Source organism: Dama dama, chromosome 5, assembly GCF_033118175.1.
Source record: "Dama dama isolate Ldn47 chromosome 5, ASM3311817v1, whole genome shotgun sequence".
NCBI lineage: Eukaryota > Metazoa > Chordata > Mammalia > Artiodactyla > Cervidae > Dama > Dama dama.
In genome coordinates this window covers 79,140,211-79,157,222 of record NC_083685.1, presented here as the reverse complement: position 1 = coordinate 79,157,222, position 17,012 = coordinate 79,140,211, and the positions used below count along the sequence as shown (strand labels likewise).

The following is a 17,012-nucleotide window of genomic DNA, read 5'->3' as shown; positions in this document are numbered from 1 at the left end:
CTTACAGGACTGGAGGCAATTGTTTAATAATAGCCTGTCTGCTATTCCCAATAGCTACCTCTATGTGAGGAATGGATAGAATACGTTCAGGGCATCATCATACAAAGCTCCAGTAGCAGTGACGCCTACACGGAAGGCTTGGAACTGCAAACAGAGGCTGGGGTCACCTCAGTGACATCTGACGCTGTCCAACCAGAAGTTCGATTTTTGTTTGGGGCGGGGGGTCGGGGGGTGTGAGGAAGCAGACTGTACTAAAGACCTAAAACAATTTGTCTATACTTTCTCTTTAAAAAAAATTTTTGGGCGGCGGGAGAGGGGGGTGTTAAGTAGAATTTCACATCGTATCTGAAGTTAGGAGGATGGGAAAGCTCAGCCCTTCACCCAAGAATAACCCAGTAATGACACCTCTGCGCGTGGGAAGTGTTTCCTTCTGCACAGGGAGGATGTGAGGCTGCACCCCAGTGGGATTCCCTGCTTGAGCTGGAAGGCCACTCAGAGATGCGTGTCGCGCCAAGAGTGCGGAGCTTTCGCTGGGATGAAATACCAGCCTGGAGAGACACTCCAAGTCGAAGGGGCTTCCTCCAGCTTGGAGGTAGGGGCCGTGCTGCGCAAAGGGGACCGGAGAGCCCCGGGACCGCCGCAGCCCGCGCCTTCCGCCGAGGGCCGGCCGGGGACGCGATGCTGCCGGGCGCCGGGCCCGCGTCGCCGCCGCCGGCGCGGCCGTGCCCAGCGAGGCCGCGCCAGACCCTGGCGTCCTCCATGTTCTCTCCCGGGCTCCCCCTGCTCCCGCTGCCTGGGCCGCGGACCGCAGCACCACACACCCCCGCGGGGGGGGACGCCGCGCCCCATCCCCGCCCCCGGCCCCACCCCGGCCCCGCCGCGGGGGCCCCGACCCCACCGCCGGCGGGCACTGGCTGAGCTCCGAGGCCGAGAGCCGGCCGCGGGGCCGCGCGGGAGGGGTCGGGGCCGCCGGGGGCGGCGGCGGCCGGCTCGGGGCTCCCCCCCCGCCCGCGCTCGCCGCGGCGGTGGTGCGTCCCGGAGGTTACCGGAAGTGGCCGCGCTCGGCGCTGCCATGTTGAGGAGCCGCCGCTGCCGCTGCCGCCGCCGCCGCCGCCGCCGCTTTGTTGTCGCCTCCTCCGGCTGAGGAGGCGCCCCGAGCGGGGGGAGTGGGGAGGAGGGGGGTCGGCCGCCGCAGCCATGGAGGCCAACTGGACCGCGTTCCTGTTCCAGGTACTGGGGCCCCCCCGGGGGGGCACGGGGGGGACAGGGGGGCCGGGCCCGGGGCTGGCGGGCGGGCGGGCGGGCGCTCCTCCTCCCTCCCTCCCGGCCCCGCTCTCCGGCCCGGCCTTAATCCCCCTTTGTTTTTCCGCCCGCCCGCCCCGGCGGAGCGGGGCTGCTGAGGGGAAAGGAGGCGGCCTCGCGGGGCGCGGGGGAGAAAGCAGGCCTCGGGGTGACCCCCGGGCCCCCCCAGCACACACACGCACACGCACACACCCTTCGCTCCCGCCCCGGAGGGGAAGGGAGGAGGCCGGCCGCTGTCACCGCCCGCGGCCCGGAGAAAGGAGGGCGCCGGGCCGCTGGAGAGCGCGGTCCGCTTGGCCGCGGCGCGCCGGGCCGGGGCCCACGCCGTGGGGTGAGGGGGTCCCCGGGTCCCACTCAGTCCCCCCCTACTTGGTCTGTCTTTCGCTCGCTCTCCGTTCTTTCCGCCTCTGTTTTTGTGCGTGTGTTGACTTTCTGAGACCCCCCCCCCGCCCCGTCCCCGCGAATAGCGGGTATCCCTGGGCTCCCCGCCACTCCCCCTTCCCGCCGCCCCCCTCGTGTTTACCCAGTTGGGGGTGTTGTGACTGTGTGTCCCCTCCCCAAACTTTTTCACTGGCTTTACGTGTTTTCTCTCGCAAGCCTCTGCCGAGCCTTGGCAGCTGACACCCGCTCCCTCTGTCCAGCTCTCCCGCCGTCCCATTCAGTCCGGGGAATCCCCCGGCCGGGGAGGGGGGTGCAGGGGGGCCAGGACTCGGAGGCCCCACCTTCTCCCGGGGCGCGCTTCTCTCGTCCCACCTCGAGCGTCTCCTCCAGCCAAGTGGGGGAGACGGCAAGTGGAGAGAGCAAACAAAGTCCGCTTACAAAGCCCCCAGATGAGTCATTCGTGGGGTGTTGGTCTTCATTTTTTGCAAAAAACTTGAAGGTGACTGTGGCCGATATGTTGGCAGTCGGCTCACTTGAGGTGGGGACCCCTGTTTAGAAGACCCAGAACTTTTTCTTTTTTTTCCTGCTCCGTTTCTGTTTGCAAACGAAGCACTTGGTGGGCAGTAGTAATGAGCTCACAGGGAAACTTCGTAACTGGAGGCTAGGAAGCTCGTCACTTTAAGTGCGTTCTTCCCGCCTCTTTGAGTTATTTTCCTTCTTTGAATAACTTCTAGGAATCCCAAACCAGTAGCTTGGGTGCTTGAAACCTTTTGTGACTAACCAAGAACGGATGCAGAATTTTCAAAAAGAATCCTCCCAGCCCCTGGACCCATCCCAGTGGAGTTAATATAGGGAACTGGATAATTCTAAACGTTGCCTATTGTGTAGAGATGGTTTATTGTTTGAAGATATATTCTTTCGAATGTAATTTGCTTTTTAAATAATTGTATTATATTCAGGCTTCTTAAAATTGAGCATACTCAAAATTATGGAATTCACTAACTTGGCCTTTTTCTCATTCTGATCTAGTATTGTTTTAACGTGCTTTGATGAGATTGATAATGAGATAAGCCAACTTAAAAATGCATTGGAAAAGAAATGATATATAACCAGCTTGCATCCAGGTTGGTGTGAAGGTGGCAAATGCCCTCTTGAGAAAAAGCTTTCAAATGGTCATTTTAAAATATGGGATTAATGGGCCACTGAAGTGATTTTTCACATGAGGAATGATTGAGATTTACCGTATTAAACGCACTCTCTCTTAATGGAGATTGGAAAAAATTGAGAGTTCTTTATATAAAAGAAAACCCCCTAACTGATTTTTGGAAAACTGTTGAAAAATCTTTTGTAATACTTTTATTATTCTTTTCCTGGGGAAAGCAAATGCCAAGCATTTATTGATCAACTTTTTAATTAGATTTTATATTATTTAATTTTTTTCAGCTATTAAAATCTTTTTTTCCACCTGATGGAGAAGTGTGAAAGCTAATATTTGATCCTGGGCTTGGCAATGTGTGCAGTGATAATTTAGAGCCGAGGACAGTTGAATGGGTAAAGAGAATATTTCAGTCTTTTCTCTGGAAAGGTATGAATAGACTTACTCAGTTCCAGTTTTAAGTAATTTTCACTGGGGAAATGGAGAGTCGAACTCTCTTGTTGTTTCCTGGAGCATCCTATTGAATTTATATTTTAAAACAATTTTAATACCTGCTTGCTTTCCAAATAATCTGGTGGAAAGTGAAAGCCATAGCTGTTAAAATGTTTGATGGATGATTCTTCTCTAACAGGACATTCAAGATGTGACTCACTGATGCTAATTTCTTCAGTGCAAAATCTTTTACCCTCTGGCACTGGAGATTGCATGGTGCCATATCCTACCACCCTGGGTGATGAAGTAACATTTCTGTTTTGCCAGCACCAGAAGAAAGCTTGGGCAGGGTTTTAAGAAAGAAAAGAAAAGCCTTGCTATTGAAAGAGATGGGAGATAAATTTTGGTTTGATGATGCCAGTCAAATAACAGTCTACCCAGAAGTTATATATTTTAAAAAATCACCTAACTGAAGGCAGGCCATGGTTGTTATTTTACTCTGTCTCTCCCCCAGAGAACAAGTTGGGGAAACCCAGTTCCCCTCTTAGAAGGCTTCATGTAGAAGTGTGGGGATCCTAGGAATCCTCAGAGAGTGATTCCTGTAGTGGTCAAGGCATTCTACAGCATTTCACCCGAGAAGCAGGGACCTGGTGTGACCTCGTGTGAGAGTGAGCTTCAGCAATGCTGTAAAAATACTTTATGTTGCCACAGACATCTGAATTGGTAAAATGGCAGTAAGTGCTTTTAGTACTCCATCGAACTAATGGTTGTTTAGAATTGAAAAATGCCTCTAAACGCTATAAGTCTGAACTTTGTCCAGAAGATTTGCGTTTCCTATTATCTGATCTGATATCCTTTGAAATTGTATATCTTGAGCTATCTTCAGCTATTAACCTTTTATATATTATATGGAAGCTTGGGTATCCTACAGCCAGGTTGGAGATGGGGTAAGATTAGAGTCCAAATTCTATAAAAGTGTCTACTGAGGTCACTTGGGTAGATCCTGACAATGGTAGGAGCTCCCTAAATTAAATGAAACGTGGACTGTAATTCAGTATGAGCACTAAATCTCGAAAGAGAGCTCATAAGTAAGCACAAAAGGAAGATTCAGTCAAAATGACTAGATTGAAAATGGTAACTCAGTAACATCTCCTGATGATTCAGGGGAGTCTGGTTCTAGGCTTAGTTAACTATTGTGCTGCTATCAAGTAAACATGGGGCTGTGTGTGGTAGATGTTCTTATTCATCAGAAGAGCTGTGTGTGCGTGTGTGTGTGAATGAGTGAGTGTGTCCTGTCTGTCTCCATGGTTTTTTCTCCTTAATGGAGTGAACTGTAGGACCTGGGATTATAGAGTATGAAGGGTAAATAGGTGTCTAGAGTCTCTAAGCTGATGGGATGGACCCTTCCAAAGATGTTGTATGCTTTAAATATTTGGAACTCTTAGCTCTGAGTGCATATATCCTTTTAGGATTACAAAACTCAAGCACAGGGGCTCAGGGTTACTGTCAAGAGTTTCAAAATTCATGTTGATCAAGTACAACATATTAGGAAGAACTATTTCAGGAATTTTTTCCCCATCATTTCTTAAATGTTTATCAGTATGGAGGTATGGACAATTTCGGAAGAATCAAATCCAAGAGACTAATTACTCATAAATACCAAGAACCTGATCCACAACGAAATGTTGGTTTCAGTGCAGCTAAAGAAAATTTCCAAACAGTGTCCAGCCCCCAGTTTTGGAGGAGTGGAAAGCACTTTATAACAGCAAATGCCCAATACTTTTAACAGGACTTAGAACCACTAGAAGTAGGTGAAAATGAAAGGAATTTAAATTATTTATATCTTGTTTTCTCTTACTAGTTTGAGTTTAGGGTTTGAACTAGTGTTGCTAAAGGATGAGATGAAATAAACTAAAAAACAACTGACAGGTGTCTGCTGGGGGCTGCCTTCACAGATACCTTCCAGGTTTCATTTCAGCCAAATCTTTTAGTTAAAATTAAGTGAAAACTTTGAAAGTAAACTTAACAACTAGCATACGTATTCCCAGAACTAGTGCCTGTCTTTTCCTAGGTAAAATAAACAAGTAGATGATAATATGTCTGTATGTATATATGTGTGAGTGTGTGGCTTGTGCATTACTGCAGTAAGGTACTGTTAAACTCTTAAGTCTAAAGTGTAATTTTTTTGACAAGTTATTTAAACTTGGTTTCAGCACTGGCAGACTAACACAAACTGGTTTCGTCAGCTGGTATGTCCCTCATGAACCAGGGTGGTGTGTAGTTTAGTCAGCTGTTTGAAAGCAAGATCACTGTCAGCAATTTATTTGCAAAAGTTTTGTGTCTGTGCAGTGATTTTAAGTGCTTTGTAATGGGAGCTCTGAGAGTAGCTAGGTAGTTGCTGGATCTCTGCTGCAGAGAGTAGCTTACAGGCTCATTGATTGTTTCTTCTGGTCTCTGTTGTCTGAAGCATGTTGTATTTTGAGGGTGGTTGTGAGAGGCCAAGTTTCTGAAGTGTGAATGTTTGATTTTAGGCCCATGAAGCCTCCCATCATCAGCAGCAGGCAGCACAGAACAGTTTGCTGCCCCTTCTGAGCTCTGCTGTGGAGCCCCCTGATCAGAAACCATTGCTTCCAATACCGATAACTCAGAAACCTCAGGCTGCTCCAGAAACATTAAAGGATGCCATTGGGATTAAGAAAGAAAAGCCCAAAACTTCCTTTGTGTGCACTTACTGCAGTAAAGCTTTCAGGGACAGCTATCACCTGAGGCGGCACGAGTCCTGCCACACAGGCATCAAGCTGGTGTCCCGGCCAAAGAAAACCCCCACCACGGTGGTTCCCCTCATCTCCACCATCGCTGGGGACAGCAGCCGAACTTCGCTGGTCTCCACCATTGCAGGCATCTTGTCCACAGTCACTACATCTTCCTCGGGCACCAACCCCAGCAGCAGTGCCAGCAGCACAGCTATGCCCGTGACCCAGTCTGTCAAGAAACCCAGTAAGCCTGTCAAGAAGAACCACGCGTGTGAGATGTGTGGGAAGGCCTTCCGAGATGTGTACCACCTCAACCGGCACAAGCTCTCCCATTCGGACGAAAAGCCCTTCGAGTGTCCTATTTGCAATCAGCGCTTCAAGAGGAAGGACCGCATGACTTACCACGTGAGGTCTCACGAAGGAGGCATCACCAAACCCTATACTTGCAGTGTTTGTGGGAAAGGCTTCTCGAGGTAGTGCATTTTGCTTTGTTTCTTTGTGTTTTTTTTTTTTTTTTTTTTCTATCATGGTATCAGTACAATCTCTAGATCTAGAATGTTTATGTGAGACTAGATATGTGCAGGCCTGCCTTATTAGAGGAGATTGGTGACAGATAAAGTATTATACCTCCAGGGCTAATTCCAGTTTGGTGTGGTTGACAAGTGTGACATAGGGATTAACTAATTATTTCGTTTAAGAAGTGCCTTGGTGGACTCAGGCCTTTATTTGGCACAGCAACACTTCTTATCACTGCAAAACCAGTACTTTTCGGTTCAGTTGGGTGACTGGTCTTGAGGTTAACTGCACAAATCAAGGAAACATATCCTGGAAGTTGGGATGACCTTGGATACTCTTAAAACTTTTAAGAGAGCGTGTTTTTCCATTTCTCTCTGGTTACTAACATTTCACTAATTTTCATTTGTAAAGGCTTTTTAAAGTTAATATTAATAGCAGTTGTCTCTGGCAAGTGATAGTAAATTTTGGGTATTCTGTAACTGTAAAGAGTCAAGACCTAGTATGATTTGATGTTGACTAGAAGAGAAAATTAACAAGTAAAGGACTAAGACTTTTGTTTATGGTAAGAGAGGTAAGGAGGCTTGCACTGGGGGATGGGGGAGTTGGTAATTCTGCTAGCTTTCTTTGAAATGCCCCCCACCCATATCTGCCAAGCATGTAAACATCACAGTAAGTAGCATTTCTCTATGTGTGTTCCATTACATCTTCTGTTGAAACTCTCTCTTTCACAGGCCTGACCACTTAAGCTGTCACGTAAAACATGTCCATTCAACAGAAAGACCCTTCAAATGCCAAGTAAGAGTTAAAATGACTTATCCTTAGTGTAGCACTTAATGCACATTATCCAGAAGGTCTGAGCCAATCTCACCATTCTTGAATAGTCTTAAAATCACTGACTTGAGTAAATGTGGTCCTCTTGAATTCTAGTTTTATAAAACATAAATGACAGCTTCTATTTCTGGGAGGCGTGATCATTTAAAAATGTAAATAAATGTTGTTTTTGTTAAGCTACATTTCCTTTTCCTTGGGCAGCAGTGTTTAGTAATAAGAAAAAAAAAATGTATTGTCTTGCAAAGGTCACTGTATTTGAAATGAATGAAGGGCTTTAAGTTAATTTCTGGGCTGATGGTTGAGGTTGTTTTAACTCTAATAGAAGAAAATAGGGATGTTTTCCCAAATGTAACCACTTACTGGATTTTTGTCTGCTATTGCCACATTGGAGCACTTTTAATGACATAAATTGTGGTAATGAAAAGTTTAAGAATTTTAATGAAATGACTGTTAGGTGTCAGTAATTCTGTTTTTTATGCAGAAAGTCTTTTTGTGCTCCTTTTAGTTAAATTTGTTAATAACTGATTTTATTAAGTAAATGATTGAATTCTAAGAAAAATCCAGTTGAAGGAAGGAGACTAGTGTCATTGAATGAATACCTGCTATGAGGCCGTGGGCCAGGCTCTTAATCCACCAGTAATTTTGTGAGGTAGGTATTACCTTCATTTTACAGATGAAATAAATTCAGATAGGTTAGCTAGCTTGCTGAGTATTACACTGTTTAGTGAATTAGGAAGCTGGATTTAAATCCAAGGTTGACTGACTCTACAGCTCACATCTTTTCACTACTTGTTCAATATTTTTTTCTTTCCCTCGAAATGTAAGAGTCCAAAATTGACCAGGTGTTTTGTTATGAGTACAGTTTTAGGTAAGACATGCAATTAAAATCCAACTAATTCAGTCTGCTTGCTTACTTGGGTAGGGTAATACCTTAGAATATAACGTACTTTAAAATGAGTAGAACAGGATAGTCTATATTTAAAAAAAGTTTTCCTCCCTCATGCAGACATGCACTGCTGCCTTTGCCACCAAAGACAGACTGCGGACACACATGGTGCGCCACGAAGGCAAGGTGTCCTGTAACATCTGCGGGAAGCTCCTGAGCGCAGCGTACATCACCAGCCACCTAAAGACGCATGGGCAGAGCCAGAGTATCAACTGCAACACGTGCAAGCAGGGCATCAGCAAAAGTGAGCGGCGCCCCAGCTCGCATTCTCGTGGTGGTTCAGATTGATGGAGTGTAGATTGTTTTTTTTAATGATATATTGAAGATATTTTCACTTGTGTTCTCAGGACCGTATTAATATTCATCTTACTTGTTTCCTCCTGTTACTAAAGTACGCAAGCACACATCAGCGGAGAGTGTATGTTAGTGTTGGAAATACACTTAACATGCATGTATACAGACAACACTGATGAACACTCCACTGATTTTGCCTTTATTCCCTCACTGTCTACTAATAATGCCCATGTTAGAGGAGCACAGTTTCCCTGCAGCTGTTTTCCCTTCTTCGGAGTTGGAATAGAAAGCTTTAGTGTGTGAGAATTGTGGTAGAAGTGCCTCCTAACTCCTGATTGCATTAATAACATGTCCTCAGTAACCTAAAGATAAAAGCAGTGTTAAATAATTTTACTTTCCAAACCCAAATCTATACAGAAAAGGGCTATCATATCCATTGGAATGTTTAAATGCTTTGCTTACCTTAAATTCAGAGCCAAAGATAGACTATTCCACGGACCTGTGGATAAAATTCAGTACTTGCATTTAGAGGCTTTTTCTTTTAAGATCTCCCTAACCACCAGAAGAAAGTGTTTTCCTAATTCTGTATTCTGTTATATATGTGCTTTATGTGGCAAAAACATCAGATTCTCAAAATAGCTGGCCAAACGTGAATGGGAAAGAATGTTAATGTGTTTTAATGTCATTTGTTTTTGCTTCTTTGTAAGTATGTTGAGTTTATTATCTAGCATGTCAAACTTTGTTAATTTTACAGAAATTCACTTTTAATGTACATCGTTGTGATCAAATAACTTAAGTATATTAGATATTTTGATGAGCCTCAATTATTCCATGCTAATATTACCCAAGTTCAATTCTGAAAAATACTTGCTTTTTAATGTAGCAAAGAATTCTTTTATATTGATTTCCCTAGCTTTCTGGATTTTTTTTTTTTTTAATGTATCTATTTTGACCAATAGAGACATAGCAGCACAAAAGATGTACTAGAGTAAAAAAATTATTGGGTCAGATGATAAAGATCATAGAGGTGTGAGGAGTCAAGGTATCTTAAGTTTTGGATTTTGGAAAAGTAGCCCACACTTTTTCAGGGTAAATTTGGTGTTTCTGGTTTGTCTTTGGAGTAGCGTGCATGAGTGAAGAGACCAGCAACCAGAAGCAGCAGCAGCAGCAGCAGCAGCAGCAGCAGCAGCAGCAGCAGCATGTGACAAGCTGGCCAGGGAAGCAGGTAGAGACATTGAGACTGTGGGAAGAAGCTGTCAAAGCAAGAAAGAAAGGTAAGATGAGGTGTCCAGTGCCCACAGCGTGGCTAGAAAAGTGTTTGCATCTAGTGTATGCCAAGTAGCAAAGGAAAATAGCCACAGCTCAGAGATTCCTGCTTTATGGAAACACTTTATGAAGATACTCTGTGCTGGGAAGTATCTGGTTGAGTTATTAGCAGCAAAGCTTCTAAGCTTCTGGATAGTTTTCTTTTTCCTAGGAAATAAAAATTCTCAGTACTTCTTATCATGTTCTTTCTTTTGATTTACTTTTCATTACAAATTTGGAGCCACATTTGGTACTTTGCTATGTACGCTCAGAGTTCCTTTTTATGTTCTTTTTATGTCAGCCTCCATGCATTAAAGGCTCCTTTTTTTTTTCTTTATAAAATATTCCCACTCTTAGAGGTAGATGAACTATCCTTCTGTGTACATAGTTCATTTTCTTACAACTGTGCTATTTTCTGCTCTTTAGGGTTGTTTCTGAATTGTGTTTTTTTTTTTTTACATATTTCAGCCTCTGTATTGCCAATGTCTTTTTTTCTCAGTCTTACCCTTAACCTCTTTCATTCTGTCACTAGGGCTGGCATTAGCTTAACGTGTATGTACTTCAGTTGATAGTGACTTGACTGTAATTGTTACTGAAATTTTGAGAATGGTTTGCTTTTCTCTATATATATCTTGTAAAGAAGCAGTTGGAGTATCAGTTTTCAACACAGCTTTTTAACTTAGTAGCTGTAGCTTTGGTTGTGCAGCCATTTCAGTTAAATCATTTTGTCAGAGTATCATCAGCCACTGGACAGATTCCTAAATTCTTTTTTTCCTCCCTCTCCCTTGTCATGTCTTATTTTAAATTCTTGAGGAATCCCCTGCATGTAGGCTCTGCTGTAATTCCTTTGCTGTGTAGTTTCTTCCATCCTCTGCTTTCATGTAGTGAAGCTATTCCCTTCCTCTCAGATCCCTTCTGAGCAGCCTGTACTTGGATAAAGATAAAAGGAATAGCATTCTTTTTCATGCATCAGCTGGCATTGGAGGGCTTCCCTGGTGGCTCAGCGGTAAAGAATCTGCCTGTAATGTAGGAGACACAGGTTCAATCCCTGGGTCAGGAACATCCCCTGAGGAGGACATTCTTGCCTGGAGAATCCCATGGACAGAGGAGCCTGGCAGGCTACAGTCCATGGGGTCGTAAAGAGTCGGACACGACTGAAGCGACTTAGCGTGCACGCACTGGCATTGGAGGAAAAGAAGGGAGCAGTTCAGAGAGGCTTTCCACTTGGTGCTGGTTACTCCTATCTTCCAAATGAATATTGTCATTTTGATAAAATGTTTTGTGATAGAAGGAGTGGAGAATGGCGGATAGGGGAGAAAAATGTATATATGTGTATATGCCATGATAATTGTATAGTGGGTTGAAAGCATATTATGAAGGAGATTTTACCCAGAGAAGAAGTAAGAGTGGTTAAGTTACAGAAAAGGACAGGGCTAGATTAAAAAGAAAATATGGTAGGGGAGGTAGGGAGATGGTGGATGGGGGAGTGAAAATTCACTGGGTTACAATAGGAGGAGAATGTTTTTAGCAGTGCTACCATCACCTCAAAAATGAGTTGGTTTTCTCCCTCATTCTTTTTTTCCTGCACTCTTCTGTTTGGTATTGTATTTCAGTGTGCTTGCACAATAAGACTCAATTGTTTAGCTCATCTTCTGATCTCCATGAAACAAAATGCTATTATAGTCCCACTTGTAATGTGAATCCCTTTGGAGATTCACTGATGTTAGAAACTTCTGTGTTCATGTTAGTAAATGTCACATTTTGGGGAGAAGAGACTCCTGATCTGAAAACCTGAACTTGAATCAGCACGTCACTTTTAAATATTGGGTTTAAACAAGGTAATTAAGTTTCCAAACGTGGATGACAATCAGATCATCATTTCAGGAGCTTCTTAGATGTACAGATTTCCCAGGTTCCGTCTAAATCTCAAGATTGAACTTCTTGGGGAGCAATTCCCCCCCCCCCTTGCAAATAAGTGCCCCCTAGATAAATGATTTTGATCATCAGCCAGTTTTGGGAATCCCTGATAAGGAGTATGGAGCAGTGCCAAGGTTACATCGTGCTCATCAAGGAAGTGCTGCTCTTTGACTCAGGGGGCCACCTGAGATGATTTGACCACATGTGGCATGCAGGCAGACCTCTATCTTTAGTCTCAAATGCATTTCTCCATTTTGACAACCGAGTCACAGCACCCCATCCGTCTTCTTGCTGCTCTTTTCTGACACACCAGCAGATGATGCTGAATTTTGGTTGAGGGGTGGAATAGGGGGGTGTCACCTCAGAGGAAAGTTTTCCTTAAGAAGTGCTCAGGCTTTGCTGATAACAAGGACCATGATACCCCAACTCACTGCAGGGTGTGCTCGCCTCACTAGTCCCCTTTGGTATGGTTGGTGGTTTTGTCATATGTACAGTTAAATGACACTAGGGGTAAAGTAGATGATTATGTCAGTTTCAGAAAAAATGAGAGGGGAGGAGAACATAAACCTACTGAGGGATGCTTGTTCTTAACATTATTAATAAACGTAAGCAGAAACAACAGGATTATTTAAAATGATTTGTCTAAGACTGAAATAAACAGATGATTATTAAAATAGCTTGTTTTTCTATCCCTATTTAATGAATTTTTAAAACCTTAACAGAATGTGGCTTCACCTCTGAGAAAGCTTTAGAGTACATAGCATCGAGAACACACATCTCTCTGCTAGTTACAGTGTGCCTTACAAGAAGATTTTTCTGATTATCTGTTGTGTAACCATCAGCCCAGCTCTGTGTAAGCAAGCTCTTCTAGCCTGGCCTGTGGGTGCTTGGCTCTTCCCTGGAATGTCTGTAGAACTCTGAGGAGCCACATGAAGCGTAGTGATAATACTTAGCCCTACTCGATATCTCTGCCCCGCAGAGTGCCTTGCAGAAATTACCTGATCTTCCAGCATCATTGTGAGGTAGGTAAGTAAATCTAAACTTGAAACCAAAAGCACCAAGGCTAAGCCAGTTTCCTCAGTCCTTGTGGAAGGCCCAGTGTCAGAAAAGAGAACTGCTCTCACACCAGGATTCCTGGCCCCCAATTTTGTTCTCAGAAGGAGCCTCCCTTCCAGTTGACCATGGGGTAGAAAACTGTAATTTAACTTATTAAATGTTTGTCCTTTTTAATTAAAAGAAGTTGATTCAGAAACTCAATTGTGTTCACTGTTTTTAGAGTCTAAAGGCCCTTTTGTCTTCTTATTTTAGAAGCTGCTAACCTGTGCCAAACCTCCACGGCTGCTACGACACCTGTGACTCTCACTACTCCATTCAATATAACGTCCTCTGTGTCGTCTGGGACTATGTCAAACCCAGTCACAGTGGCAGCTGCAATGAGCATGAGAAGTCCAGTAAATGTTTCAAGTGCAGTTAACATAACCAGCCCAATGAACATAGGGCATCCTGTGACTATAACCAGTCCATTATCCATGACCTCTCCTTTAACACTCACTACCCCCGTCAACCTGCCCACCCCCGTCACTGCCCCGGTGAATATAGCACACCCTGTCACGATCACGTCTCCAATGAACCTGCCCACACCTATGACGTTAGCTGCCCCTCTCAATATAGCAATGAGACCTGTAGAGAGCATGCCTTTCTTACCCCAAGCTTTGCCTACATCACCACCTTGGTAAACAGTGTTATAAAATCAGAATATGGGATAAAGTAAATATTTACCAGCAACTTACTTTTAGTTTATTAAAGCAAAAAGTAAACCATGAGATTGGGAGATTCTATTAGTTAATAATAGTGTAGTAGCATTTTCCTCCAATTTGGCTGGGATTGTTCACAGTAGGGTATGTACGTCATTTATCATTGGACCACTTTAGTTTAATCAGAAATTCCTTTTAGCTGACAGCATTGCTTAAACAGGATAGTAGTTGGCAAGATGAAACATCAGAATTAAAACCAGTCATAAAAAAGCAAAATCCATTTCAAAATAAAACAGCATTACTGTTTCTAATCCCAAGAAATCATTTTATGCTAAACACTAGCAGAGCTCTTCTCCCCATATGAACAAGGTGGATGGCGGATTTTAACCTGAAGTTCTAAATCCACGGATTGTGAGCTAGTGTATTGTCTGTGTTTGTTTTTATGAGTAAATACATGCATTGTCATAATAAAATGCATTTCAGAGAATATGCATTTTACCTTTGGGAATATGTTAATTTCAGGCAGCATTCCCTATGGGAAAGGTGATACCAGCTCTGATATGCAAAGCATATGATAATTTATCATTCTAACTTCAACACATAATAGGGATTGTGACCTGATATTTGGAGATGTAAATATTGCTCTGCATACTAATCCTGATGAAATACAGCATTGTAGTTGACTTTTTAAAAAAATTTAAAAAACAAAAACAAAATATACACATTGTGTTTTGGTAAGAAAAGGCCGCAGCTGGCAGAGGAGAAGTCAGGTGTGCGGACAAGCAGACTCCTAACAAACGGAGGCCAGCGGGACTCCTGTTCAGGGGTCACAGAGTACTTCAGAACAGTTAAAATGTATTTGCTTTAAATTGGAAGACGCTGGAGGCACTGGGATGTGATATGCCCCTCTCTCTCCCAATCAGAGCCTGTTGATGTTTCAACAGGGAAAGATGTGTTAGTTGCTCACTAGAGTTTATGTCTTATATTAAATTGTATACAGTTTTTATTCTAACCACTAACTAGGTAGTATGCCCCTTCAGAACAAGCAGAGTCTATCTTTTTTTTTTTTTCTCCTTCCGTTTCTTAATCAAGTATTGTGCAGATTTGTTCAACTTTGTAAATACAGACATCACTTTTTTTTTTTCTTTGAGAAAACACTTGTATCAGCTTTGTGAGGTTTTCAGGGAGACAGCTGTCTGCACTCCCTACAGAAACCCAGCAATGATTGTGCACGTTAAGACATGTGCTTTTTATTTCTTAGCAGGATGTTTTTATCTCTGTACATAAAGTAGAAACCAAAAGCTAGGGAAACAGATACTCTCCACCATCATGCCAGACATTAATGTTTTTAAAGCATTGTGTTTTTTTTTTTTAAGTTACTAAAACCAAGACGCTGTGATTTTTTTTTTTAAGTTGCAATATGTTTTTGGTTTTTTCCTTTTTTAATCTTGCAGTTAAGAGAAATGGACATTAGTTGTGTTAATCTTGCAAAATGTTTGCAGGACTGACTATCAAACTGGATGACTTCCATTTATGCCCCACTGTGTCAGTTCAAGCATCAAAATACCTTGCGTCTGAGGCAGACTTCCTACATCAGGGACAGGTATCTGTGTGTCATTATACAAAACAGTTCGAGGGGGTTGAACTACGTAGTAAAAAATAAAATAAATAGTACTTAGTGTAAAATAATTTTATAAATGATCTTTTGTACTTTAGGACATTAAATTGTACAACTTTTGTATATATAAAAGCTTAGGAACTTTCTGTTTAGCAGGAAGGCAACACATTCCTACACTTTTAATGTATATGTTTGTTATAATGTCCATGTAAACATGCCCTATGTTTGTGCCTTTTAATTAGTTTGTCTCAATAAACAAAATGTAGAGAAAAATATGTAGCTATGACTTTGTTACAACTGTTCCTATCCACAGTACTGAGGTGGTTTGTTTTTAACATGTAGAGCATTGTGTGTGGACTACTGGAAGGACTTGTGTAGGGAAGGCCCACGCGTGGCCCTGCTGAGGCCTGGATTGGGCAGATAGTGGCCACATTTGGAGGAAGCCCATGTTTCCTGGCACGCAGCCCCAGAACGGGGTTCTGGCTCTGCTTAATGGGCCGTGTCGTCTCTCTCTGACTGAGCAGGCAATCCAGTCCTCCAGCATGGACACAGCCCGGCTTCCTCCACAGTGGTCCAAGGAGCAGTCCTCAGTGGGGGCAGATGTGGACCCTACCCCCAGGCTAGAGTGGTCGTCAGAACCCTGAAAGTATTAGTTCTTTAAAAAAAAAAAAAAAAGATATATACTAGAAATGATTGCTTTATCAATTCATTGTATAATAAACAGGAGTGAGACTTCATTGTATGACTTCAGTTAAAATGCTATTTTGTATGCATCCTTTATTCACTTAAGCTTGTCTGCAATAATAAAGCCACGTCGTGTCTTCTTTTGGGAGGGAGAGAGTTGGCAGGATGGAGGTGGCAGTGGGCCACTGGAATGGCGGCGGGGGGGGTGGGGGCAAAGTAGGTTGTGGTGAAATTCTCCTGTCTTGGAACTGAAATTTGAGTTTTAATGCTGATGAACTGATTCAACCAAGTGTTGAAGGCACGACGGCCATCGCTCACAAAAAAGCAGAGAGTTTGTTTTTCTCTTCTGGTTGTAACCTGGTTAAGAGCGTCCCCTTTATCAGATTGGCAGCTAAAGAGTTGTATTAGATAATCCTCAAATCTGACATCCAGCCTGTTACGCTCTAGGGCTCGCTTCTTGGCCTGCATTTTGCCTTTTATTGTATCCATTTCCCTCCTAAGGTGTGCTCCTAAACAAAGGTTTCTATGTAAGCAGATGGATGATTTTTCCTGTCAATACCAGCACTGTATTACTAACATGCAAAAACTGCAGATTTATTTTGACAAATTAAAGTTAACCAGTCACAAATGTTATGATGGATTGCTTAATACCTCAGAAGCTTCACCAGTTCACCATGATAGAGAAATTTTTGCAGCGCTGCTTCTCCAGGTGTATACATCTTGATACTGGGTGGCAGAGAGAGGGAAGGACTAGTGACCCCTGGCCGAGAGGGTGGGACTGCAACCAGGCTGGCTGCAGGAAAACTACTTCCCACCTAAAGTAAACCCAGAGAAGATGGTTTTTAAAACTTTTTTTTCTTGTGCTCTAAATCCAGCTGCTTTACCTGAAAGGGGTTTTAGGTTGGGTTGCCTAATCATTTGTGTTGCACGAGGTTCATCAGATGTCTCCTGAGTGCCAACAATGTGCCAGGCACTGTTAGGCAGTAAAGGGCATAAAACAAAGATGAAAAACTGGTGGCTGCCTCCAAGGAGGCTGTTAAGAGAGATACGCTACGTTCCCAAGTGATAGTATCACCAGACAGCAAATCAAGATGCATCTGACACCATTTAATAAAAAGCTTTG

General features: G+C 43.5%; 1 protein-coding gene across 6 annotated transcripts; it reads left to right on the top strand.

Moving 5' to 3' along the window:
- The first annotated feature begins 520 nt into the window (after positions 1-520).
- On the top strand, positions 521-15,478 carry VEZF1 (vascular endothelial zinc finger 1). 6 transcript variants are annotated; one of them, XM_061142612.1, is made up of 9 exons: positions 1,091-1,230; positions 2,713-2,807; positions 3,127-3,234; positions 3,786-4,005; positions 5,803-6,497; positions 7,272-7,335; positions 8,360-8,561; positions 9,733-9,885; positions 13,142-15,478. In XM_061142612.1, the coding sequence occupies exons 4-9, from the start codon at positions 4,000-4,002 to the stop codon at positions 13,567-13,569; spliced, it is 1,548 nt and encodes a 515-aa protein (XP_060998595.1). In that variant the 5' UTR covers positions 1,091-1,230; positions 2,713-2,807; positions 3,127-3,234; positions 3,786-3,999; the 3' UTR covers positions 13,570-15,478. The 6 variants fall into 6 exon arrangements, with proteins under 6 accessions (XP_060998592.1, XP_060998593.1, XP_060998594.1 ...); XM_061142614.1 differs by lacking the exon at positions 3,127-3,234; XM_061142615.1 differs by lacking the exons at positions 2,713-2,807; positions 3,127-3,234 and having other exon boundaries at positions 1,114-1,230.
- The last annotated feature ends 1,534 nt before the right edge of the window (positions 15,479-17,012 follow it).